The sequence below is a fragment of the Leucoraja erinacea genome, chromosome 29 (genome assembly GCF_028641065.1).
Source record: "Leucoraja erinacea ecotype New England chromosome 29, Leri_hhj_1, whole genome shotgun sequence".
NCBI classification, from domain to species: domain Eukaryota; kingdom Metazoa; phylum Chordata; class Chondrichthyes; order Rajiformes; family Rajidae; genus Leucoraja; species Leucoraja erinaceus.
Genome location: NC_073405.1, coordinates 12369988 through 12395756, shown reverse-complemented (window position 1 = coordinate 12395756; position 25769 = coordinate 12369988). Strand labels below are relative to the sequence as shown.

The window sequence follows — 25769 nt, the reverse complement described above, 5'->3', positions numbered from 1 at the left end:
CGGCTCCTTCCACCTCCGTTCCGTGCAGTTGATGCAGGCTGCGCTTGATCTGCCCACTCGCCTGACTGTTGCAGAGCCTCGATACGACACGATAGAACTTTATTTGTATCCCAGGAGGGAAATTAATCTGCCAACAGTCAAAAAACACAAATACATGAAACATTAAATTAAAATGACGAGTATTAAGGATTGGGGATGAGCAAAGATTTGGGGGGGGGGGGGTCATTCTACCCCACGACAGAAGGGGGAATGTGGTACAGTTTGATAGCCACAGGGAAGAAGGATCTCCTGTGGCATTCTGTACTCCCTTCTGTACTTCCGGCCTCCCGCCAACACCACGACCCACGACCACTGCCTTCTTTATCTAATGCCTGGTTTCAGGGCATTAGATAAAGAACCATCCACTTTCAGGGAAATGTGTACTACTACCCCTCAGTCTTATTGTTCAACAACACACTGCACTCGAGATTTATTAAACACCTCTGCGTTCCTTGATCTTACCAGGCAATATTTTCTTATGCACTTTCTTTGCCTTCTTAAATGTCTTTTTAATGTCATCCCTGCAGCTCCTAAAATCTCTTTCAGTTTCCTCTTATCATTGACAATTTGGTGTTGATTGATTGAAATATACAGCATGGAAACGTGGTATTTTGCTCACCGAGTCATATCCACCATGTCCACACTAGTTCTATGTTATCCCACTTTTGCATCCACTCCCTACACACTGGGGGCAATTTGCAAAAGGTCGATTAACCTAACAACCCGCATGTCATTTGGGTTGAGGGAGGAAACTGGAGCACCCGGAGGAAAGTCTCACAGTTACAGGACGAACGTGCAAACTCTACACAGGCAGCATCCAAGCTCGGGATCGAACCTAGACCTCTGGCACTGTGAGGCAATAGCTCCACCAGCTGTGCCACTGCATTGCCCATAGACTGTCAAAAACCTCTTTAGTTTTAGCTTGAGAGATATAGCATGGAAACAGGCCATTCGGTCCAGTGAGTCTGTGCTGACCAGCGGCCACTCATACACCCGTTCTACCCCACACACTAGGGACAATTTTCACAGAAGCCAATTAACCTCCAAACCTGCAAGTCTTTAGAATGTGGGGAGCATCTGGAGAAAACCCATGCGGTTGCAGGAAGAACGTACAAACCCCATACAGACAGCACCCGTAGTCAGGATCAAACCCAGGTATCCACGCTGTAAGGCAGTAACACTACCTGCTGCACCACTGTGCTGCTTCTCTTCTTGTCTTATTCCACCTTTGATGATCCTTGAAGCCCCGGACTGGAGGAATTGAGGGAGAAAGGATGTGGGTGCTGCTGGTGCCTACATTTGAGTCTTCCTTGAATAGCTTCTCCCTAAAATACTTCCTACGCTCACAGCAAAGCTAGCAGCCCAAGTAAAGCTTCTCGAAGAATACGACAGGTACAAATACAAACAACTTGCAGATGGTAATTTGTCACGATCATGATGCTCTATTAATCAGTCCCTGACTGCGCATCAGCAGAGAGCTTAGTGTTTTTCCTTTCAATTTCCCTGGTGCCCAAAAGCTCAAAATGTAATGACACATATTACTTCAAAAAAACCCTCGCAAGTGGAGCAGTCACAAAGCCCATTTATTTGGGGAATAGAAATCAATTTATTTAATGGGGATCTAAATTGCCAGCACCACAGATCTCATCTGCACAGGATGATTTGCAGTAGGTTGACAGAGAATCTTACAGACTTTGATATGGATTGCCAAGTAACTCTTGCTGTGTCTGTTACTTTCTAACACAGCACATAGGACAGAACAGTACAGGAACAAACCCTTCAGCCCACAATGTCTGTGTGGATCATGATGTGTAGGAAAGAACTGCAGATGCTGGTTTAAATCGAAGGTAGACACAAAATGCCGGAGTAACTCAGCGGGACAGGCAGCATCTCTGGAGAGAAGGATTGGGTGACGTTTAGGCTCAAGACTCTTCTTCAGATTGATCAGCCACCACCTGTGGAAGCACATTCCAGGCACCCTCCGCCCTCTGCGTGTAAAAAATACATTAAAAATTTGCCCCGCATATATCTCCTTCATACTTTACCCCTCTCACCTTAAACGATGCCTTACAATCTTTGACATTTCTGTGGGAAAAGGTCTGCCCCATCCATGCCTCATATCTTTATATATTTCTATCTGTTCTCCCCTCAACCTCCAGTGCTCCAGGGAGCAACCTTTCCATGTAGGTAATACCGTCTAATAAAGGCAGCATTAGAATGGAGACACGGAGGAATTTCTTTAGCCAGATGGTGGTGAATCTGTGGAATTTATCTCCACAGAAAGCTATGGAGGCCGAGTCATTGGGTACTTTTAACGCAGAGAGTGATAGGTTCTTGATTAGTAAGAGGCAGGAGAATAGGGTTGAGAGGGAAAAATAGATCAAATGGTGGAGCAGACTTGATGGACTGATTGGCCTATGCCTTACGGTCTTGTAGTCTTTCTCGTAAATCTCTTCTGCATCCTCTCCAAAGCCCCCACATCCTTCCTGTAATCAGGTGATCGACACCCAACAGAATACTACACACAATATAGCATTTAGGTCTGTAAACCAATAACTTGGTGACAACAGATGTATGTAACATATGTTATTCTCATCTGTGACTGATTGCAACCTAATGTGCAGCCATTGTAGGTTGTAAAGCTGTGTTTACATTAAAGAGATATGATGCAACATGTAACCCATCCTATTTAGGTCATTCATCATTTGTTATCGCTTGGATTATCTCCAAACTTGTACAGATAAATGAGATTGATTGCATTTATGGACACACCTAAATTTAAGTGAATAGCCAAGCTGCTCTGACGTTCCAAACCCATGGACTCTCCTGGATTTCACTCGTGCAACTGAAATCTATGTTGGTTTCTAAACTGGTCCAAATGGAACGTGAACGACAGCATTCACGACACAAAAATGCAGTTTTGTTGATGAGGGTTAACAGCAAAGACATTACTCTTCTCTGCCCTGGCATCACGCACCCTGGCGCTCGTGCATCTGTAGCTGTTTCTCTTCCAGATGTATCGGAGCAGTTTCCCCTTTGGAAAGGCCAACCCATCTGCTTGGCCCACAGGTGTCAGGAGACATGTTGTGCCTGAGAGTTGGAGCTGAATCTGAGGCTGCGAGTCCTTTGAAGCTTAGCTTTGTGGGCCAATGTTATCCCCATCAGCGATCACTCGGACAAGAATGATTGTCCTCCTGGTGGATCCATTCTGCGGGTATTGAGATGGTTGAGAGGCCGATGCTGGAGCCACAGACTTGTAGAGAGAGCAACTTGTTTAGCATGGACAAGTTGGGCCGAAGTTGTTTCTGTGCTGTATAACTCTATGTCTTTCTGTGCAGGTGTTGCCCCTGCAAGTGAATGCCTATGCATGACCCCTTTTAACATGGGGACACTTGTATACAGGCATCCACCGCACTCTTCCTGACAGAGGCAGACCCAGGTCCAATGGCATGGGAGAACATGCAAACTCCACACAGACAGCACCCGAGGTCAGCACTGGGTCTCTGGCATTATAAGGCAGCAGCACTACCTGCTGCTTTGTAATATAAGATTCCAATTTTTTTCCTGGTAGGCTAACTAGTCTACAGTTTCTTGCATTCCGCCTCCCTCCTTTGTTGAATAAAATAGTTACATTCGCTATTTGTCAATGTAATGGAATCCTCCCCTGAATCCAGGGAATCTTGGAAAGTTAAAAGCACGTCAAGATTGTAACCATAATTTCTAGAGCAATAGAACTGATCTTGCATCCTGATATAGTAATATCTGTTCATTTCATCTATTCTAGGATAAATGGACTGTCTGGTTTTCTCCAATTTGGTCATTTTAAATCGGAAAACCGTGATAGATAGTACTATTAAGAATCGGAAACTTGCCTGAAAGATAACCATACTGTATTGTGCATAACTGTGATTAATAATTATAATCTGACATTTACATTAAGCGTGGATGATAACATTTCCTACCTGCTAGAATCATTGTAGTTGGTCTATTATTTGTTCAGGGTAACATTATAGTTGCTAGCTAAAGCAGAAATGAAATCATTAAAACTGTGCAATTCAAACCTTGTATGTAATTCTTTGAAAATCAGCAATAGTTCATTTGAGAGAGTAAAACAGATCAGCCTTGTTCGAATGGTAGAGCAGGCTCGATGGACTGAATGGGCCCAATGCTGCTCCTATGTCTTATTGTCTATTTCTTTGGCCTAAAATTGAAGCAGATTTGTTCATTGTGTAACTGACCATGGGAATGCAAACTAATCCAGGGAAATGGAGACACGATTGGATTGTTCCACTGCTGAAGATAATCAATTTATTTCTTTAAAATACATAATCCATCATCTCAAAAAAAACAATGGCACCCAAATATATTAACAGTAATGAAAACTTTTTTCTAAATTGTTTAACATTTGGACAGATACATGGTTAGGAAAGGCTATGAGGGATATGGGCTAATCATGGGCAGGTTAGAACTAGTGTAGATGGGGCATCTTGGTCACCTGAGTCCAATGGACAAAGATGTGATGTGTACAAAAAGTGTGTTGCTAACTCTACTGGGTATAACACTAGCAATATAGAACATGTAGACACAATCAGAATGCATGAAGAGATTTGCATGCTTTTGATTTGTATATATCTTTCACTGCAAATTAAGTTTATTTTTGAAATTTAATAACAGGGTGCACTTGTCATGAAGAGAGTGCCATGAACTGGTTGCTGGGTTGATGAGTTTGATACATGGAGAGGTGGAGAGGGAGAGACCAGGTCAGGACTTTATTGCATGGTATGCAGGAGGATGAAGGATGATCCTATAGAGGGGTATATGATCATGAGAGGAATAGATAAGGTAAATGCACTGTCTTTTACCCAGAGTAGAATCAGAGGACATAGGTTTAAGGTGAAGGGAAGAAAGATTTAATAGGAACCGGAGGGGCATTTTTTTACATAAAGGCTGGTAGGTGTATGGAACGAGCTATCATAGGATGTAGTTGAGGTAAGTACTAATCACTATGTTCAAGAAACATTTAGACAGGTACATAGATGGGATATGGTTTAGAGGGATATGGGCCAAATGCAGGCAGGTGGGACTAGTGTAGATACACACAAAATGCTGGAGTAACACAGGGGAGTTAAAATGTTTGGCAACTGCGAGATCGCAGAGGCCAAGGAGGACTATTAACTCCCCTTCCCATTCCCATACTGACCTTTCTGCCCTGGGCCTCCTCCACAGTCAGGGTGAGGTCACCTACAAATTGGAGGAACAGTACCTCATATTTCCCTCGGGCAGCTTACAACCCAGTGGCATGAATATAGATTTCTCTAACTTCAAGTAACCCTTGCATTCCCTCCCTCTCTGGCCCTTCCCCACCTTAGTCACGTTGCTAATTTAACGGTCTGTATTTCTTCATTGTCACCTCTTCCCCAGCCAACAATGGACCATTGTGGGCTCCACGATTCCCAAGCCATCTATGCAGGCTCTGCTTTGTTCTGTACCTTCCCATACCTCTAGTTTCCCCGTCCCTAAGTCCCAGTCTGATGAAGGGTCTCGATCCGAAACATCACCCATTCCTTTTCCCCAGAGATGCTGCCTGTCCCGCTGAGTTACTCCAGCATTTTGTGACTTTCTTCGGTACAAACCAACAACTGCAGTTCCTTCTTGCTCATTTATAAATTTCATCAGAATTCATTCCCCAATTCAATTATAGTAAATGCTTCAGGAACACAGCAGATTCCTGCTCCTTGTTTTAATATTGTTATAGAGAACAATGCCTGTTGATCCTGGATTAAATAAGAATAGTCAAATTAAATTATTTAGAAAGTACCAGAGGAAGTCAATTATCTGTAAATCCTTCAGAAAATCCATGTGCTATTATTTTCTCATTACAGGTATAATTGCTCAGTTCAGGAAGTGCTCCCTGGAGCTTTACTGATTTCTTTAATAAATTGATATAACACCAGACATTAGCACAACAGATTAATTTTCTGACCCTCACATCAAATAACAGCAACCATGTTTACTCAGATTGGATTGCGGCAAATAGGACTAATGTATTAAAGGGGAAACGTCAGCTCTCATCTCACTGCTGCCATTGGGAAGAAGGTACAGGAGCCTGAGAACTGTGAACTCCAGGTTCAAGAACAGTTTCTTCCCAACAACTATCAAGCTCTTGAACCACTGCACAACACTTACACTAAACCACTGCAGACTTTGCTCTGCAATGATTGTTTCACATATTTTGCCTTTTGAACTATTGATAAGTGATAGGAGGAGAATAAGGCCATTCGGCCCATCAAGTCTACTCCACCATTCAATCATGGCTGATCTATCACTCCTTCCTAACCCTATTCTCCTGCTTTCTTCCCATAACCCCTAACACCCGTATTAATCACAAAATCACTATCTGGTTTACTAAGAAAAACTAATTGTTTATTTATTTGTTTCATTTTCTATTTTGTTGCATCTAATGTTCCTGTAAAGCAGCAGCAAGTCAGAATGTTATTATTTCGATTCATATCTGGTGCATGTGACAACTAACCACTTCACACTCTTGACTCATCTCATATCCAAGGAAGAAAGATCTGGTGAATGAATCACCAAATTAGCTCTGGATAGAAGCTGAAATCGTTGTTGTAAACATGTAGAAATTTTATTAGTTTGTCAGGTCTTGACGGCCTGAGCTGTAGGAAGAGATTGAGCAGGCTAGGACTTTATTCCTTGGAGCGCAGGAGGATGAGGGGTGATCTTACAGAGGTGCGCAAAATCATGAGGGAAATAAATAGGGCAAATGCACAGTCTTTTACTGAGAGTAACGGTATCTAGATTAGATTAGATAGATTAGATTCCTTTATTTGTCATTCAGACCTTTCGGTCTGAACGAAATTTCATTGCCTGCAGCCATACATATAATAATAAACAACAAAACACACAATAAACACAAACTAACATCCACCACAGTGAGTTCACCAGGCACCTCCTCACTGTGATGGAGGCAAAAGTCTTAAAGTCACTGTCTCTTCCCCTCCTTATTCTCCCCTCTGTGCTGAGCCGATCCAGGCCTCCGATGTTGTTACCCCAACGAAGGCCATAGGTTTAAGGTGAGAGGGAATGTTAGTAGGAACCGGAAGGGCAACATTTTCACACAGAGTGTTGGATATTTGGAATGAGCTGCCAGAGGAGGTAGTTGAGGCAGGTACTGGCACACTTGCCACACCTCCAGATACTTGAGACACTTTCCACACTACTCCTCTGAGCTATTAGGAGTTACTATCACTTTTTGGAGATATATGAAATCTAGATGGACAGACAACACTGGTGTCCAGATGCTTAAAGTGAACAACTGTCTGATCACTGATGACCAGGAGAAAGCAGAAACTCCTGCAAACCAATTTCAACACGTTTTCACCCGGGAAGATACGGAGCCTTCATCATTTCCAGATCTACCGCCCAGCCCGTATGCTGGTATGCCTGCTATTAAAATTGAGGTTGAAGGTGTCAAGAAGTTATTGCTCAACATCAATACAACAAAAGCTATTGGACCAGATCAGATACAGAATCAAGCCCTCAAGATCGCAGCCGAAGAACTGGCTCCTGTTTTGCAGTTCATTTTCCAACAGTCGCTTGACTCAGGTGATGTCCTGCTGGTTTGGAGGAAGGCTAACATCACTCCTCTCTTTAAAAAGGGCTCAACCCCAACCTGCCAAATTATCGTCCTGTTTCATTAACAAGCACTCGCTGCAAAATGCTGGAGCATTTAATCGATAGTAATCTGATGAGACACCTTAGCAAACATAACATTCTTGCTGACAACCAACATGAATTTAGGAGGCATAGATCAAGCGGGTCTCAGCTTATCCTGACGACAAATGACCTGGCCAAGAAACTTGATAGCAATGTCATCACAGATTTAGTAGGGCTAGACTTTTCTAAATCATTTGATGTCATCCCACACCAGAGACTGCATCGGAAGATTGACTCCTACGGTTTTGATTCAACACAAAACGATGGGTTTCCAGTTTTCTGACAAAACGTCTTCAGCGCGTGCTTGTGAATTGATAAAGCTCTGATTGGCATCCAGTGTTGAGGGGTACACCTCAGGGCACAGAACTTGGCCCACATTTCTTTTTGTTTACATTAATGACATCCATGAAAAAGCCCCAAGCATGACCAGACTATTCGCTGATGATTGTTTGCTGTACCATCCAATTAAGTCAGCTGATGATAAAGATGCTCTCCAAAAATACCTTGATACTATGGTTGAGTGGTCACAACAATGGGGCATGCAGTTCAACCCCTCCAAATGTGAAACCATGCGTGTCACCAGAAAGAGGAATCCAGGCGAAACATCATACAGTATCCTTGGTGCCACCCTGGAAGAATCCAAACTGATCAAGTATCTTGGCATCAAATTACAGAACGATCTATGTTGGAATGGTCAGACTCATCATGCAATGGTGAAAGCAACAGGTATCCTAAATTTTCTGAGACGCAACTTTCATCATTGTTCAACTTCTATCAAGGAGAAGTTATACTTCACCCTCGTTAGACCACATTTGGACTATGCAGTTGCAGCATGGGACCCATAATCACTTGGTATAAATACATGAGATCATCACCAATTGGGGGCCGACTAATCAGTTCTGCATTCTGTCGGTTCGATAGCAGTTCTGAGTTCTGTCGGTTCCAGGTCTTTATCTTGCGGTTTCATTCGTGTTTGGATTTTGGGTTTTCTTCAGTACTTCTCGGTGAGCCTGCATTTCTGAGCCTTCTGACAGGTACTATAACAGCAATTGACAGATACTTGGACAGGCACATGAATAGGAAAGGTTTAGAGGGATATGGGCCAAACGTGGGCAGGTGGAACTAGCATAGATGGATCATCTTGGTCAGCGTGGGCGAGTAGGGCTGGAGGGCCTTGTTTCTATGCTGTATGACTCTGACTATACTTCTAACAAACTTTGTGTCATCGACAGACTCAGGTTAGTAATGAATCATGAGCACACTCACTGTTTTTGGCTATTTATTTAATTGCTCCCGGCAATTTTTGCAAAAGGGTCCATCAATTCAGACGTTATTGCACAATAAAAGTAAGGTAAATTAACCTCAACGAGTATGTAGCATTGCAAGATGTTGAAATTGCTTATTAACATATACATCTTGAGTACAATGGGCATTTCAGAAATTATCTCATAAAATCTTCTCATTGAACTGTTTAGCAGCATCATTTTGCAATAGGTTTTGAGTTCAGGTTTGACTATAATGAGAATATATTACAATTAGCAGACCAAACCTTGGATATATATATATATATATATATATGTATATCTCCTCGGGCTCTGCATTTCAGTTTTGATATACCTCATTTAATGATGCCTTTCTTGAACCTCCCTCATTAAAGTAATGAGTTGACAGCATAAGAGACGCTGCAATCCTGGCCTCACTCGATCCAAGCTCTTCTCTTTGCCCTATTCCTCTCGCTCCCACTCTGTCTGCTACAGAGGATTGAATGAAGACCCGATTGAAGAATCAGAAATTATGAGAGGCATTGATAGAATAGACAGTTAGAACTTATTTCCCCCGGGGGTGGAAATATCAAAGATTAGAAGATTATGGTGGGAGGGGCAAAGTTTAAAGGAGATTGACAGGGCAAGTTTATTTATAGATAATAGTGGGTACCTGGAAAGTGTTGCCAGGGGAGGTGATGGAGGTAGATACGATAGTGGTAGATGCAACAAGAGGCTTTGGGATAGGCACATGGTGGTGGTTAGGGGGCCTGAGGGCCTGCCCCTGCCCTGTTCTATGTTTACACAAGGAACTGCAGAGGCTGGTTTACAAACAAAAAACAAAGTGCTGTAGTAACTCAGTGAGCCAGCAGTATCTCTGGACTACATGGATAGTTCTATGTTTGGTGTTCTGCTTAAAATTTGTTTTTCCCTCTTTCCCAACTCTGATAAAGCACATTAGATCTGAGACAATAACTGTAGTTCTCTCCCCACAGATGCTGTCAACCCTGCTGAATGTTTCTGGTATTTTTCTATTTCTTACAGTTTGATTTCCAGCATCTGCAGTGTATTTTTTTTAATTGATTTTCAGTGAGAAAATGCCATAGGCGTTTAGTGGGCTATGAAGATTATTTTATCAATGGTAACAAATTTCAACATAGCACAATCTGTGAATTTCATCAATTGATCTCCTTGACTCAGAGCAGCATAACAGGTCTGTAAACACAGGTTCATAGATAATATAATTTTTCAAAAGTTCAATAAATTAAATCCAATATTAGTGTAAAAATGCACAGAGTCCTTATTGCAACCTGGACAGTTCGTAGTTCATAGTTTATACTGTTCAAGAGCCTGATGATTGTTGGGAAGTAACTGTTCTTGAACCTGGATATCATGGTTTTCAGACTCCTATACTTTTTTTCCTGATGGCAGGAGTGAAATGAGAGCATGGCCAGGGTGGTGTGGGTCTTTGATAATGCTAGTTGCCATTTTGAGATAGCGCCTGCTATAAATCCCTTCGATGGTGGAGAGGTCAAATCCCGAGATGGATAGGGCAGTGTCAACCATTTTTTTGTAATCTCCTTCGTTCCCTGGCATTTGTCCATAATAATTGTCACTTAACAACCTTCCATTTAATTTTGTTGATGGGATTATGTGAAACTTCCTCTTTCTCTGAGATGGATTTAATATTGATTAAATCAAGAACTTCATAGACAATTTCAGGTGTGGTGATGGAGATCCCTATCCATGTGCCTATCCATGTGTTTAAAATGACAAACACTACATTGAAGGTCATACATATAAGCTGCAAAATGAAACAGAAAGATAAAATCCTCCTTACTTCCATTAATAACTCAACCAAAATGTTCCTGATGTTTATCCCTTGCTTAAATATCACTAGGTTCCGAAACAGAGCAAGAAAGTTACACTTACACCACCTGGCTACCGATCTAACACGCCCCTCACCTGTACCCACCTATCACTTGCCAGGCTTTGTCCTGCCCCCACCTCTCTATTCGAGTTTCTCCTCCCTTCTCTAATCAGTCTGAAGAAGGGTCCTGAACCGAAACATCATCTGTCCATTCCCTCCACATGTGCCACCTGACTCGTTGAGTTACTGCAGCACTTTGAGTTTTAACAGTTTCCCAGATGTGTACAAGTTTATCATATTACTGGCAAAATGAGGAGCCATAACCGTAACTGAGATGAGGAGGCCACAGAGGTGCAGCTGGTAGTGTTGCTGTCTTACAGTGCCAAAGACCCAGGTTTGACCCTGACCTCGGGTTATATCCATGTGGAGGTTGCACATTCTCCCTGTGGCCACGTGGGTTTCCTCAGTGTGCTCCGGTTTCCTCCCACGTCCCAAAGACTTGGAGGTTTATTAGTTAATTGGCCTCTGTAAATTGCCCCTAGTGTGTAGGGAGTGGATGATAAAAGTGAGATAACATAGAACTAGTGTTAATGGGTGATCGATGGTCGGCATGGACTCAGTGGGCCAAAGGGCCTGATTCCATGCTGTATCTTTTAATCGATTAAAACTTAAATAGTTGAGTTAATTTTTTATTAGCTCCAGGAACCAAATGCAAGATTACTGAAACAGCTCTCCAAGGTAATAAGACTCCTGCCCAAGAGCTGAAGTGAATCTTCCTGACTTTTCATGAGTAAATAGTAAAAATCTTGACAATTACAGAAAGCAGCAATCAGGGGAGGATGAAGGCGCGATTGATTCTTGGTTCCAGTTCTTGGGCTGTAAGTGCGGGTCAGCCAAAAACTCATTTCCTGGAACAAACTAATGCCTGTGATTTACCACTATGTGACAACATAATTATAACTGATATAAAGCTCATGCTCTTCTGGGCTCTTGGACTTTCATCAAAAGCGCAAGAAAAATAACGGATGCAAAATGTAAATAGATGACATTGCTGCTTCAGTGTCTTCCTTGAATAAAGCGGCAAGTGCTGGAAGAACGCAGCAGGTCGGGCAGCAAATGTGGAGGGAATGGGCAGGCAAAGTTTCCAAGCTAGAAAAGAGAGGTGGGGCCGGAACCATGCCTGGCAAGTGATAGCTGGATACACACAAAAGGGGGGTTGATTGGGTGAATTTACCGAAAAAGGTTAGAGGTGAAAAAGAGACAAAAGGATGTCAGATAATGAGAGGGGAGGAGGAGTAGAAAGTAAAGCTAGAGGGAGGGATGAAGGTGGAGGGAAATAGAGAGGAAGGGAAAGAGAGGGGATACAAAGAAAATGGAGGACTCAGGGATGGGAGATGAATAATAATAATAATAATAATAATAATATATTTTATTGTCATTGCACATAAGTGCAACGAGATTTGGGTTTGCAGCTTCCATCCGATGTCATACTTAAATATAACCATATAACCATATAACAATTACGGCACGGAAACAGGCCATCTCGGCCCTACAAGTCCGTGCCGAACACATTTTTTTTCCCCTTAGTCCCACCTGCCTGCACTCATACCATAACCCTCCATTCCCTTCTCATTCATATGCCTATCCAATTTATTTTTAAATGATACCAATGAACCTGCCTCCACCACTTCCACTGGGAGCTCATTCCACACCGCCACCACTCTCTGCGTAAAGAAGTTCCCCCTCATATTACCCCTAAACTTCTGTCCCTTAATTCTGAAGTCATGTCCTCTTGTTTGAATCTTCCCTATTGTCAAAGGGAAAAGCTTGTCCACATCAACTCTGTCTATCCCTCTCATCATTTTAAAGACCTCTATCAGGTCCCCCCTTAACCTTCTGCGCTCCAAAGAATAAAGACCTAACTTATTCAACCTATCTCTGTAACTTAGTTGCTGAAACCCAGGCAACATTCTAGTAAATCTCCTCTGTACTCTCTCTATTTTGTTGACATCCTTCCTATAATTAGGCGACCAAAATTGTACACCATACTCCAGAAATAACTAATAAAATTTAGATTTAGATACCCCGAGAAATATGGTTTGTAAAAATAACATTTCAACAGTAAAACAGTTCAAACAGACTAAAGTGCAGGGGAATAGAGAAGGGAATAAAGAGGGGAATAGAGCAGGTTGATGAAGGGGAGAACTGAGGGCACATCAGGGTGGGGGGGGGGGGGGGGGGGGGGGTAAGACAGGGGGAGGGGGGGGGGGGGGGTGGGGGAGGGGACAATTCAATGTTCATATTATTGGGTTCTAACTTCCCAAGTGGAATATGACGTGCCATTCTTCCTACTTGCATGAAGGAAGTAATTGTCAAAGTTAGTATTCATCTTTCAGTCAATCCTCTGATTCCTTTGAGGTTTGGTTTGGTTTGGTTTTATGGCATGGAATCTGGCCATTCGGGCCACTGGGTCCACGCTGACCTGTACACGCTAGCTCTTCGTTATCCCACATTTCTCATCCACACAACAGCGGCAATTTGCAGAGGCCGATCAACCTACAAACCCGCTCGTCTTGGAGATGTGGGAGGTCACTGGAGCATCCGGAGGAAACCTGCGCGGTCATGGGGAGAATGTGCAAACTGTGCACAGGCATCAACCGAGATCAGGGTCAAATCCGGACCTCTGGCGCTGTGAGGTAACAGCTCTACCAACTGTGCCGCACGAGAGGTGTTATCCTTTATAATTGTCAGATATCAGTGCGTATATCTGAAAGAGTTCCAGACATTTGCCCTTGCAAATTTCTTAAGCATTTGCAAAAGCATGAGAATCAAGTGAGATATAATATATGCATTAAATGCAACAAAATTAAACATGACTACCAATTGAGCTAAAGATTGAATTGACTCAATCTCAAGGTAATAATTCTTACTTTGAGCCAAAACACAAAGAAGGATTTGAAACTGCTGATCCATATTACTGAGTCTAATCCCCTGAACACCTCATTTCGCTGCTGGCCTTGCCTGCTATTTATAATATTCAGCTGTAATTTTTTTTGTCGAGTATTTAATGCCACACTTTAACCAGCAATTTCAATGTGTCTGATTCACAGCCACAATGGACACATAGCCAAACTATGCAACATTGTTATTTTGCAGGGAATTACTTTACAGCATTCTATGGTGTATGGGTCATCTAAACATGCTTCTGACTGGGCCATCTCCATTCCCTGTACCCCCAGAGTGTTAGGGGGCAGCATGTTTAAGGATAAGGGGGAAATATTTTAGGACCGAGATGAGAAAAACATTTTTCACACAGAGAGTGGTGAATCTCTGGAATTATCTGCCACAGAAGGTAGTTGAGGCCTATTCATTGGCTATATTTAAGAGGGAGCTATATGTGGCCTTTGTGGCTAAAGATATCAGAGGGAGAAGGCAGGTACAGGATACTGAGTTGGATGATCAGCCATGATCATATTGAATGGCGGTGCAGGCTCGAAGGGCCGAATGGCCTACTCCTGCACCTATTTTCTATGTTTCTATGTTTCCATGTTGATAGGTTGAGGTGTCGGACGAGAACAGCTCACACGCTGGAGGCCCTGCTGCAGCCGGGACAAATGTCATAAGTGATAGACGAATTAGACCATTCAAGCCCATCAAGTCTGCTCTGCCATTCAATCATGGCTGATTTATCTCTCCCTCCTAACCCGTTCTCCTGCCTTCTCCTTCTAACCCCTGACACCAGTACTAATCAAGAATCTATCGATCTCTGCCTTAAAAATATCCATTGACGGCCTCCACAGCCTTCTGTAGCAAAGAATTCCACAGATCCGCCACCCTTTGACTAAAGAAATTCCTCCTCATGGATGCGTGGATCGGGTGCCGATGTAGGCTTACAAGGGTGTGAATCAGACATGGCCTTCAGTGGCACAGCAGCGGAGCAACGATGGAGGACATAAAAAGCATCACACGCGATTGAGAGGGTTCTCCCAAAGTTCTATATATATAACAGGGCACATCCATAAGCCACGTGACAACTTCTTCCCGCCAAACCTAGTCATGTGACACTGCCAGTCCTAGGGCCGAGGGTTCGCCCAATAAGTGCCACAGGACCCCCCCCCCCCCAGAACCAGAGGCATGAAAACAAAACGGCAGATGAATGAGGTCGCCGGACCTAGTACACAAATCCCCCCACACAGGGGATACAACTGGTAAGGACAAAATCGGAAGTGGCTGGGACCACTGACGTCCCAGACGACGAGGCTGGGCCACCTGCACAGGTTCACTAATGTTCAAATGGGCCGGCTTCAGGCGAGCAACCGACACAGTCTCACGCTGCCCCCCCTTGTCCAAAACAAAAATGGTAAGTTCATGCTGCAACACCTGGAAAGGACCCTCATACGGACGCTGCAGCAGCGACCGGTGAGCGTCTCGGAGCACGAACACATACAAACAGTCCTGGAGTTAGTCAAGGCGCGAGGAGCACCTTGGAGTAGTCCACGAGGAGCAGGCGGATGTCGTCCGGCATCTGCTCCAGAAAGACGTGTTCAAACAGGAGACAGGGCTGATGACCGTCCATCAGAGTGAGCATTTCGCTCATGAGCACCGACGGCTTGCGATCGCCGAGCCTTCCCATGTGCATGAGCCGCGCTGCTTGATCCCGGCAGCTGAGCACGAAGGTTACGCTGGAGAAGTGCTATGATGCCCTCGTACTTGTCCGCAGCTGGCGGCGCACATAGGTAAGGGACCAGGCGACCGGCCGTCTTCTGATCCAGCACGCCGACCACGTAATAGTATCGGGTGTCATCAGCTGTGATGCGGCGAATGTGGAACTGGCCCTCGGCCTGCTGAAACCACACTTGGGGCTGCGATGTCCCGAACACGTGCAGCTTAAGAGCGACAGTGTTTTGCTGGGCCGGATTGACGGCAACTTCAGGTTGAGCGTTGGCTGCATCCATTATTCAAATCCAAAATAACCGTTTTGGATCGTCGGGGTCACCAATATGGTGAGACACGTGTTGTTAAACAAAGTGATCTTTATTGAGATAAACAAAGAACAGCTCACACGCGACTGGGGAGAGTTCTCCTAAAGTTCGATATATATAACAGGGCACACCCCTATGCCACGTGACGTCTTCTTCCCGCCAAACCTAGTCACGTCCTTCAGTATTCATTGATTCAATGGTATTTTATTGTCACATGTACCGAGACACCGTGAAATTCTTTGTTTTGCAAATAATTCACTAGAGTTACACGATACCCAAGTACAATCATTAAGTGGGACGATTGTTGTGCAAAAATAGTAGACCTCTGAGTCAGTACACAGAGAATCACCACGCTTCTGCCGCCACCTTATGCTCTCCAGGTTTGTGGCACCACCCATTGGTTATGCCACTTATTGGGTCGAGGGCCAAGGGTTCACCCAATACGTGGTCTAACCACCAGGTGGTGCAACAAACCTGGAGAGCATAAGATGGCAGCAGAAGCGTGGCAATTCACTGTATCTCGGTACACGTGACAATAAAATACCATTGAATCAATTAATACTGAAGGACGCGGGAAAAAAAGAAATTAAATCCAACTCATTTTAGTATTTTGGCTGAACAGCAGAGACACATTTCAAATGAGAATTGAAATCCAGTTCATGTATCACGTTACACATAAGCCAAACCCCTCGGGATTACTGCAAGGCAATTAATGCAACTATTCCCAGAGAAACTACTTGGAAGACATTTAGAAGATTAATTCCCCGGTTGGCTAAGATGGGTTTTTTTTAATATGCTATTTTATCTTGTGTTTCCTTTTTATAAATGTAGGTCATTGCTAAGCCCCTACATGCACTGAAAGCTTTAATCCTGAGGAGCAGTGGAATGATTCTATGCAGCAAAATCTTGTGTCATTTCAGAAAATATGTTCATTATTTGAGACATGAATTACAGAAACGCAGACAAATAACTTCTTTTATCGAGGAATAATTGAGCTTTGCACACAGCTCTTTCCACCGGATCACAGCTCCTCACGGTGGTATTGGCTTAAATTAGCGCTAATGCTGAGAGTGTAATTAGATTGCATTTATATATCCCCTTGCCCATCCGCTGCAGTGATTTTATATCATCCTATCAACCGTTGGATTATCCTGCTTACTTATAAGCATGTTACTCTGGCTACTCATCTTCTGCATTTCAAATATCTTCTTGCCTTATCTGACACCCTTGTGTCTCCTTCTCATCTCTAGTCTTTGTCCTCTCTCTCCCCGCCCCTTACCTGTATTAATCTATCACTTGCCAGGCTTGTCCCATCCCCACATCTCTTTCCAGCTTTCTCCCTCCATTACAATCAGTCTGAAGAAGGATCCTGACTTGGAGTGCAGCCTGTGCATTCCCTCCACAGATGCCGCCTGACCCGCTAAATTACCACAGTGCTTCTGTGTTTCACTCAGGATTCCAGCATTTGGAGTTCCCTGTATCACCATTTGCATTGTCCGACCAGACCTCTTTTGGAAAAAGTAGTGTGAAAGTTGGAATACCTTAAAAATAGCAGTCTTCAAATAATCAACAAACTGGAAAGAGAATGGAAGGATATGGGTCACGTGTTGGTAGAATTTAACTTGGCTTCAAAGTGCTGGAGTAAATCAGCGGGTCAGGTAGCATCTCTGAAGAACATGATTAGGTGATTCTTCAGATTGGCATCACGTTCGGCATGGACATTGTGGGCCAACGGGCCTGTTACTGGGTTGTACTGTTCTATGTTCTATGAGGAAGTCAAACTTTAACTGAATCATTGACATTTCCATTAGGTGGTAAATAAGTAACAGTGACATCATGTTTTACCACCGTACTTGTGTATAGTATGATAGGATTAATGTATCTGGCCGATGGGCGTCGTGGTGGCATAGTGGTAGAGCCACTGTCCTATGGCGCCAGAGACCCGGGTTCGATCCTGACAACGGGTGCTTGGCTGTGCGGAGTTTAGACGTTCTCCCAGTGCCCTGTGTGGATTTTCTCCAAAATCTTCATTTCCTCTCACACTCCAAAGATGTACAGGTTTGTAGGTTAATTGACTTGGTGTAAATGTAAATTGTCCCTCGTGTGTTTAGGATATTGTTAGTGTGCAGGGATCGCTGGTCAGTGCAGACTCGGTGGGCCGAAGGGCCTGTTTCCGCGCTGTTTTTCTAAACTAAGAAAAAAACTCTATACTGTAGTTCTTCTCAAGCTCTTTTCTAGAAGTAAAGCAAGGAGACAGTGTCGAGCCGTACTCGGACAGCAGTGGGACATGACATTCACCCTTGGTCCATCCCAATCGGTGGACACCCCATTAATCCCATTTCCTGGCACATGGCCCGTAATCTTCTGCCAAGGCAAAGCGTTCAAGTACTTGCCTCAACGCTTCTGACACGCAACTCTGCTTTTTACCCACCCTCTGTGTGATAAGGTACAACCTTGGATTCCCACTAAATATCTTCTCCCTTACCCTAAATCTATTCTCTCATCCATCTACCTCTGATGTGGGGATAGTTTCCTGCACACCACCCTATCTATACCATGTTCATATACTTCAGTCATGACCTCTTAATCTATTCTTCCCCTCTGTTATCAGGTTTCTGAATGATTCTTCCATAAATTAGAGTACTGTCCGATTCACCCCTACCCCATTGTGGACATTGGACTTTGTCGAAGAAACAGTGACTTAACATTGCAGCTGTACAAGACTTTGGTTAGGCCGCATTTGGAATATTGTGATGTCTGTGTGCCATTACAGGAAGGATGTAGATGCTTTGGAGAGGATGCAGAAGTTATTTACCAGCATGTTGCCTGGATTAGAGGGTTTTAGGTTCAAGGAGAGTTTAATTTAGAGATACAGAACGGAAACAGGCCCTTCGGCCCATCGGGTCCGCGCCGACCAGCGACCCCCGCATTTTAACACTATCCTACACATACATTTTTACATTTACCAAGCCAATTAACCTACATGCCTTTACGTCTTTGGCGTGTGGGAGGAAACCGAAGATCTCGGAGATAACCCACACGGGTCGAGAGCATCCTTACCAACTGCATCACAGTATGGTATGGCAACTGCTCTGTCTCCGACCGGAAGGCATTGCAGAGGGTGGTGAAAATTGCCCAACGCATCACCAGTTCCTCGCTCCCCTCCATTGAGTCTGTCCAAAGCAAGCGCTGTCTGCGGAGGGCGCTCAGCATCGCCAAGGACTGCTCTCACCCCAACCATGGACTGTTTACCCTCCTACCATCCGGGAGGCGCTACAGGTCTCTCCGTTGCCGAACCAGCAGGTTGAGGAACAGCTTCTTTCCGGCGGCTGTCACTCTACTCAACAACGTACCTCGGTGACTGCCAATCACCACCCCCCCCCGGACACTTATTATTATTTATTCAAATCGTTTGCTATGTCGCTCTTCCAGGGAGATGCTAAATGCATTTCGTTGTCTCTGTACTGTACACTGACAATGACAATTAAAATTGAATCTGAATCTGAATCTGACGGATCACGGGGAGAACGTACAAACATTCGGTTGAGGGAAGACTTGATAGAAGTATATAAAATATAGAAGTAGATAAGGTAGACAGTCAGAACCTTTTTCCCATCGTGGAAATGTCCAACACTGGAGAGCATAGCTATAAGGTAGCTTAGATACGGGGAAAGTTTAATGGAGACGTGCGGGGCAAGTTTTTACATAGAGAGTGGTGGGAGCCTGGAACACATTGCTGGGGGAGTGAGGGGGGGGGGGGGAGAGGTAGATGCGATAGTGGGGTTTAAGAGACTTTTAGCTAGGCACATGGAAGTGCATGGAATATAGATCACGTACAGGCAGATGAGCTCAGTTTAACTGGGCATCATGTTCAGCACAAACATTGTGAGCTGAAGGGCCTGTTCCTGTGCTGTACTGTTCAATGTTCTAATGCTGAAAACGATATTCTGCACTCAGTATCTTCCCGTTTGCACTATCTATTGTACTTGAGTGTGGCTATATTATATGTATGTATAGTTTATTTGATAACGCAAATCAAAGCTTTTCACCATACTTCTGTAGTTCAGCTTAGTTTATTGAGTTACAATGAAAAGCTATTGTTGCGTGCTGACCAGTCAGCAGTCTGTACATGTGACAATAATGAACTTAAACTAAATGTTCTGCTTTTTCATTATTATTTTAGATCAAGCGGGATTACCTCTCCCTAATGTCTATTTTCTTTTCTACGCAGGTGCACGGGGGAATGACAGACTGTGTCAGTAAGATCATGTTTCACACCATGTCAATGTGTTGGCAGCAGGTCCTGGGTCTCACCCTGATGGCTCTGATAACTCGCTGCACAGTCAGCTGCCCGCCTCGCTGCGACTGCGCTCCCCACATCAGGTCCGTGCTCTGCCACAGGAAGCGTCTGACTGCCATTCCCGAAGGCATCCCCATCGAGACCAAAGTCCTGGACCTCAGCAAAAACCGCCTGCGCTGCATTGGTCCCGGAGATCTGGCCACCTTCCCTCTGTTGGAGGAAGTCGACCTCAGCGAGAACATCATCACCAACCTCGAACCCGGGGCTTTCAGCAACTTGTTGAACTTGCGCTCCCTGCTGCTGAGGGGAAACCAACTGAAGCTGATCCCCGCTGGCGTGTTCTCCAGGCTTGCCAACCTGACACGCCTGGACCTCAGCGAGAACAAGATTGTTATCCTGCTGGACCTCATGTTCCAGGATCTGAGGAATCTGAAGCAGCTGGAAGTTGGTGACAACGACCTGGTCTACATCTCCCAGCGGGCATTCAGTGGACTACTTGGGTTGGATCAGCTCACCATTGAAAAATGCAACCTGACCTCCATTTCGGGTGAATCTCTGTCCTACCTTCAAAACCTGGCCACTCTCCGTCTGCGGCACCTTGCCATCAGCTTCCTGGAGGAGCAGAACTTTCGGAAGCTCTATAACCTGAAGGAACTGGAGATCGACTCTTGGCCACTTCTGGAGACCATCACTCCCACCACGCTCTATGGTCTGAACCTCACTTACCTGTCCATAACCAGCACTAACCTCTCCTCCGTGCCGTCCGGAGCCTTTAGAAACCTAGTCTATCTCCAGATGTTGAACCTGTCCTACAACCCCATCACCACCATCGAATCTGGCTCGTTCCGTGACTTGATCCGTCTGCAGCACCTGTACATGGTCAACACCTTGCTCAGCACCATCCAGCCGCACGCATTCCTGGGGCTGAGGCAGCTCAGGGTGCTCAACATTTCCAACAACCTCTTGGTGACCCTGGAGGAGAGCGCCCTGCAAACGGTGGGGAACCTGGTGGTTCTCCGCTTGGACAACAACCCCCTGTCCTGCGACTGCCGCCTCCTGTGGCTGGTCCAGAAGAAGATAGCCTTGAGCTTCGACGACAACCAGCCAGTGTGCGCCTCCCCGGCGGACATTCAGGGAAGCCGGCTGCAAGACTTCGAGGACACCGCCCTTCAGGACTACTTCACCTGTCAGAAGCCCAAGATACGGGACAGGAAACCTCAACGGGTGACGGCGGGGGAAGGACAAACCGTCTACTTCACTTGCCGGGCGGACGGAGAGCCGGCCCCGGTGATAATGTGGGTGTCACCGCAGCGCAGGATGATCACCAGCAGAAGCAGCGGCAGAGCCACCATCCTGCCGGGTGGCACCTTGGAGATCCGCTTTGTCCAGGTCCACGACAGTGGCACCCACATCTGCATCGCCAGCAACGCCGGGGGCAACGACACCTCCTTCGCCGTGTTGACCGTGAAGGTGCAGAGATCAGAAGGCGCCCTGTTTGCCAACATGACCGGCGCTCTCTTGGAGTTCAACGAGACTGCCTTCAACGACACCCAGGTCTTCCTGAAGTTCACTCTGGACCTCAAAACCATCCTGGTGTCCACTGCGATGGGCTGCATCACCTTCATGGGGGTGGTACTCTTCTGCTTTCTGATTCTGTTCGTGTGGAGCAGGGGGAGAGGACACCACAAGAACAACTTCTCGGTGGAATATTCCTTTCGGAAGGTTGACGGGCCCACAATGAGCAGCGGGCAAGGAGGGGCCAGGAAGTTCAACATGAAGATGATCTGACCCGGTGGGTCAGTCGTTGGTTGTTTGGTTGGTTGGTTGCAAGTACTTACTGTAGTCAACATGTTGAACCATAATAGACGTCTGCCTATGATGTTCTAATGATAAGCATCATCAATAATATTTGTATGAGTTACCCTGGTTCGGCTAGGGCAAGATCAGTATTGCATGCTGTATATAGTCACTCAGTCCTAAGACAAATGTTGTCACCCGCCCGGTTTGCAAAAATACCTGTTTTTGACACATCGGGGTAGAAATCAATTTGTGATCCAGTTTGAATGTGTGTCCTGTGGTAGCAAGGGTGAAATGGGATGGTAGGAATCTCATGCGGGTACGTCGTCAGTGAGCAGTTGCTTTGAGGTGCAAGGAGACTCTTCCAGCTCGGCCTGACACAGTCAAACATGGCCCAGAGGTTGGAAGTAAGGTGGAGCCCTTGATTTGCACAGATGCAGAGCCAAGCTGCTCATTTCGGGCAGATGCCAAGAACAGCTGGATGCTCCCATCCAGATGTTTGGCCTTTGGCCAAGGGAAGTTGTCAGCCTGGGAACCCGGTTCAAGGCCAGAACACAAAGCAAGGGCCAGTTTCGCTCGCATTCATTCTCTATGCATTCCACTCAGGTAATCTACCTTTTGAATTTTTCTTAAATGCCACATATTCAGGAAAGCGTAAAAGCCCAGGTGGAAAATGTTGGCTTAGCTTCCCATGACACTTACTGAAGAAGGGTCATGACCAAAAACACCCCCTATCCATGTCCTGCAGAGAGGCGGCCTGACGTGCTGAGTTACTCTAGCACTTTGTGTTTTACTCTGTCCTAACTGATAGAATCTTGGGCTACAGTGATTGTTAAGTCAAATAGTCGACTTGTAACCTGAATATTTCCAGCCATTCTGTATTATACGACCTTGAGAAACCATGGTCACCCCCTCTGGGAGGTGGAAGGTTGAAATCATTCCTTAATGTTGGAAGCATTGGTTGGAGGTATAACCTAGATTATTTTGGCCAATCTTTTCACCTCTATTGCTTCAATAATCATCTCCATTTGGAGTCCTTGCAATAGGCAATAAAATGGATAACTATTCAGATTGTACACATTGTGAGAAAGTAATGGAACTGATTAATTATGACGATGCAATTTTCTTGAATATGACTACGTAAATGTATTATGACCTTTTTGTATGCAGAAACTTGTTTTAACTTTCGGAATAGTATCGCTGTTTTGGCTTACAATGTCAAGAACACCATAACAACTTGTGTAATATTGTTTAATTGAGTGTATTTATTGTATTGTAAAAAATATCCTAGCAAAGATAGTGCATCTTTACTGATGATCTGCAAAATACTTCTGCAGCTTTCCACATCATTTTATCCAGGCAACAAATGTTTCTCGATCCCACTTGATCAAAAACGCTTAGAGCAATGATGTATTTTCCATCCACATCGTTTCACTGACACCATAAATAATGCTCAAATTGTGTGATACTTTAATAAGCAGATAATATATATTTTTTAAGAGGCTGCCTTGGCATGTGGGACACGATTGACTCCAGGAAATAAATCTCAAGCAAATACAAATATTTGTGCAAAGTAAATGTTCATCTTTCATTTTGATGATGCTGTCATTTTGGAACAGACACAAGGCTAGGAATACTCTCTTACTGATGGATAATCATACTTACTTTATTAGCCAAGTATGTATACAATTTGATTTGCCATACAGTCATATTAATAAAAAGCAACAGGACACACGAAATACATTTTAATATAAACATCCACCACAGTGACTCCTCTGCATTCCTCACGGTGATGGAAGGCGAAAAAAAGTTCAATCATTTCCCTTCTTTGTACTCCAGCAGTCGGGGGCCTCTGACCTTGACGGGACGATCTTAGTCCCGTAGCCGGCGGCTGGCCTCCTTGTCAGGACGATCAAGCTCCTGCATCGGGGGGGAATCTCAGCTCCCCCACGCCGGGCGATCTACCCCGAGTCAGGGCTAATCGAACCTTCTGCATCGTTGGAGCCTCCCAACTCAGTCTCAACCCGAGACTGCGAGCTCCTTCATGTTAAAGTCCGCAGGCCGCAGTTGGAGCGTCAAGCCCAGGCAAGGAATCGGCTCCGATGGTAAGTCCACGCCCCACGGTGGGGCTCAAAGTCAGTCTTGAGCAAGGTCTCCAGCTCCATGATGTTAGGTCGTAGAGCGACCAGGATACGATCCAGTAAACAAACGCATCTCCGGCAAGGTAAGCGATTGAAAATAAGTTTCCCCAACGCCCTCCTCCACCCCCCACATAAAATAAACCAGAGAACATTAACTCACACTTTTTTAACACACTAAAAAAAACAAAGAAAATTGAAAAGGACAGACAGACTGTAGGCGAGGGTGCCATCGAAGCGGATAGGATTGGGAGATGTTTTGGGATGTCCCGGAGGAGAAACTGGGGTTTGACTTTAAGGGTCAGGCTGAGATGTAGAATGTAGAACAGTACAGGAACAGGTCCTTCAGCCCACAATATCCGTGCTGAACATGATGCCAAGATAAACTAATCTCCCCTGCCTGCACGTGATCCATCGATCCAAGTAAGCACTCCTTTAATCTAAAATTATGAGAGGGTTTCCTCTGGGTGCTCTGGTTTCCACCCACATCCCAATGGCGTGTGGGTTTGCGGGTTAATTGGCTTCGGTAAATTGTCCCTAGTGTGTGGGATAGAACTAGTGGACGTGGTGATTGTTGGTCAGCATGGACGCGGTGGGCCGATGCGCCTGTTTTTATGCTGTATCCCTGAATTAAACCAGAAATGGGCCCTTTCAACGTCTTTGTCCATCTACACCTGCCTGCTTTAGGTCCGTCTCCATCCATGCCTTTACTGGTTCTCCGATTGCCTACGTGATCCCAACCACCAGGCCAGAGTCGCAAATCAACATCGAAGGCAAGAAACAATGAAATCTGAAATTGAAGAATCATTGCGGATTTACTTTTCCTTTGATACAAAGTGCAAAATATCAAGAAGGGCAGACCCATTTATGAATCAAATTTGCACATCAAAACTATATTAATTCCAGTGGTTTTTTCAGACAGTGCTGAAATAAATCAACACTGGACTTCATTAAATCATTTATCCACATCTCTGCTGTTCAGTATATATATTGAATGACAATTTTAAAGTGTTGTGATGGAGTTAATCACTTTTATACCATGTGTAGATCTGCCAAATGGGTGCAGTAATGAACATGTTGTACAAAGAGATCTTCACATCGTTGATAACAAGCACTGCTGATATATCACCTGTGCTTCCAAATCGAATGGCAATAATCTGTTGTGTTTTCAAACTTGTTCAAAGTATATAAATATGTAAAAACTGTAACGGGAGAGCAATTTTTTTGAGGAAAAAAATTACCTGTCGCATAAATTTATTTTTTTCCTGAACCATGGGTTTCCATTGGACTGTACTTCTCTGTGTAAACTGCAGAAGAGTTAATATAATAAATCTGGAAATGTCTAGGGGTAATCATGATTAATTGTACAACAAAAAATAATTGTGAGTTTATCATGGTTTTAATTGCACTGTTATAAATAAAATACCCGTGTTTTTCCAAAGTCTAACAGATGTTTATCTTTCATTTTCTGTGGTAAATGGATGCATTAAATAATGGTGAAAATCGTGGTAAAAGCAGGAATTGTCTCAGGTAAGAAGGGCATGGAATGCCTGTTGGACATGACTACTGCAGTGGGGAATCCTCGCATCCATTGGCACCGAGGGCTTGGGGACAAACAGGGATGTACGTGGGCCATACACGCCTTCG

General features: G+C 44.6%; 1 protein-coding gene across 1 annotated transcript in view; it reads left to right on the top strand.

Moving 5' to 3' along the window:
* The window catches only part of LOC129711171 (leucine-rich repeat and immunoglobulin-like domain-containing nogo receptor-interacting protein 3), a 97264-nt gene extending 71701 nt beyond the window's left edge, over positions 1–25563 (top strand). Inside the window, exon 2 of the mRNA XM_055658630.1 lies at positions 20119–25563. Coding sequence (XP_055514605.1) covers positions 20131–21975 — 1845 coding nt within the window. The 5' untranslated portion in view covers positions 20119–20130 and the 3' untranslated portion in view covers positions 21976–25563. The remainder of the gene's footprint in view (positions 1–20118) is intronic.
* Positions 25564–25769: the final 206 nt, after the last annotated feature.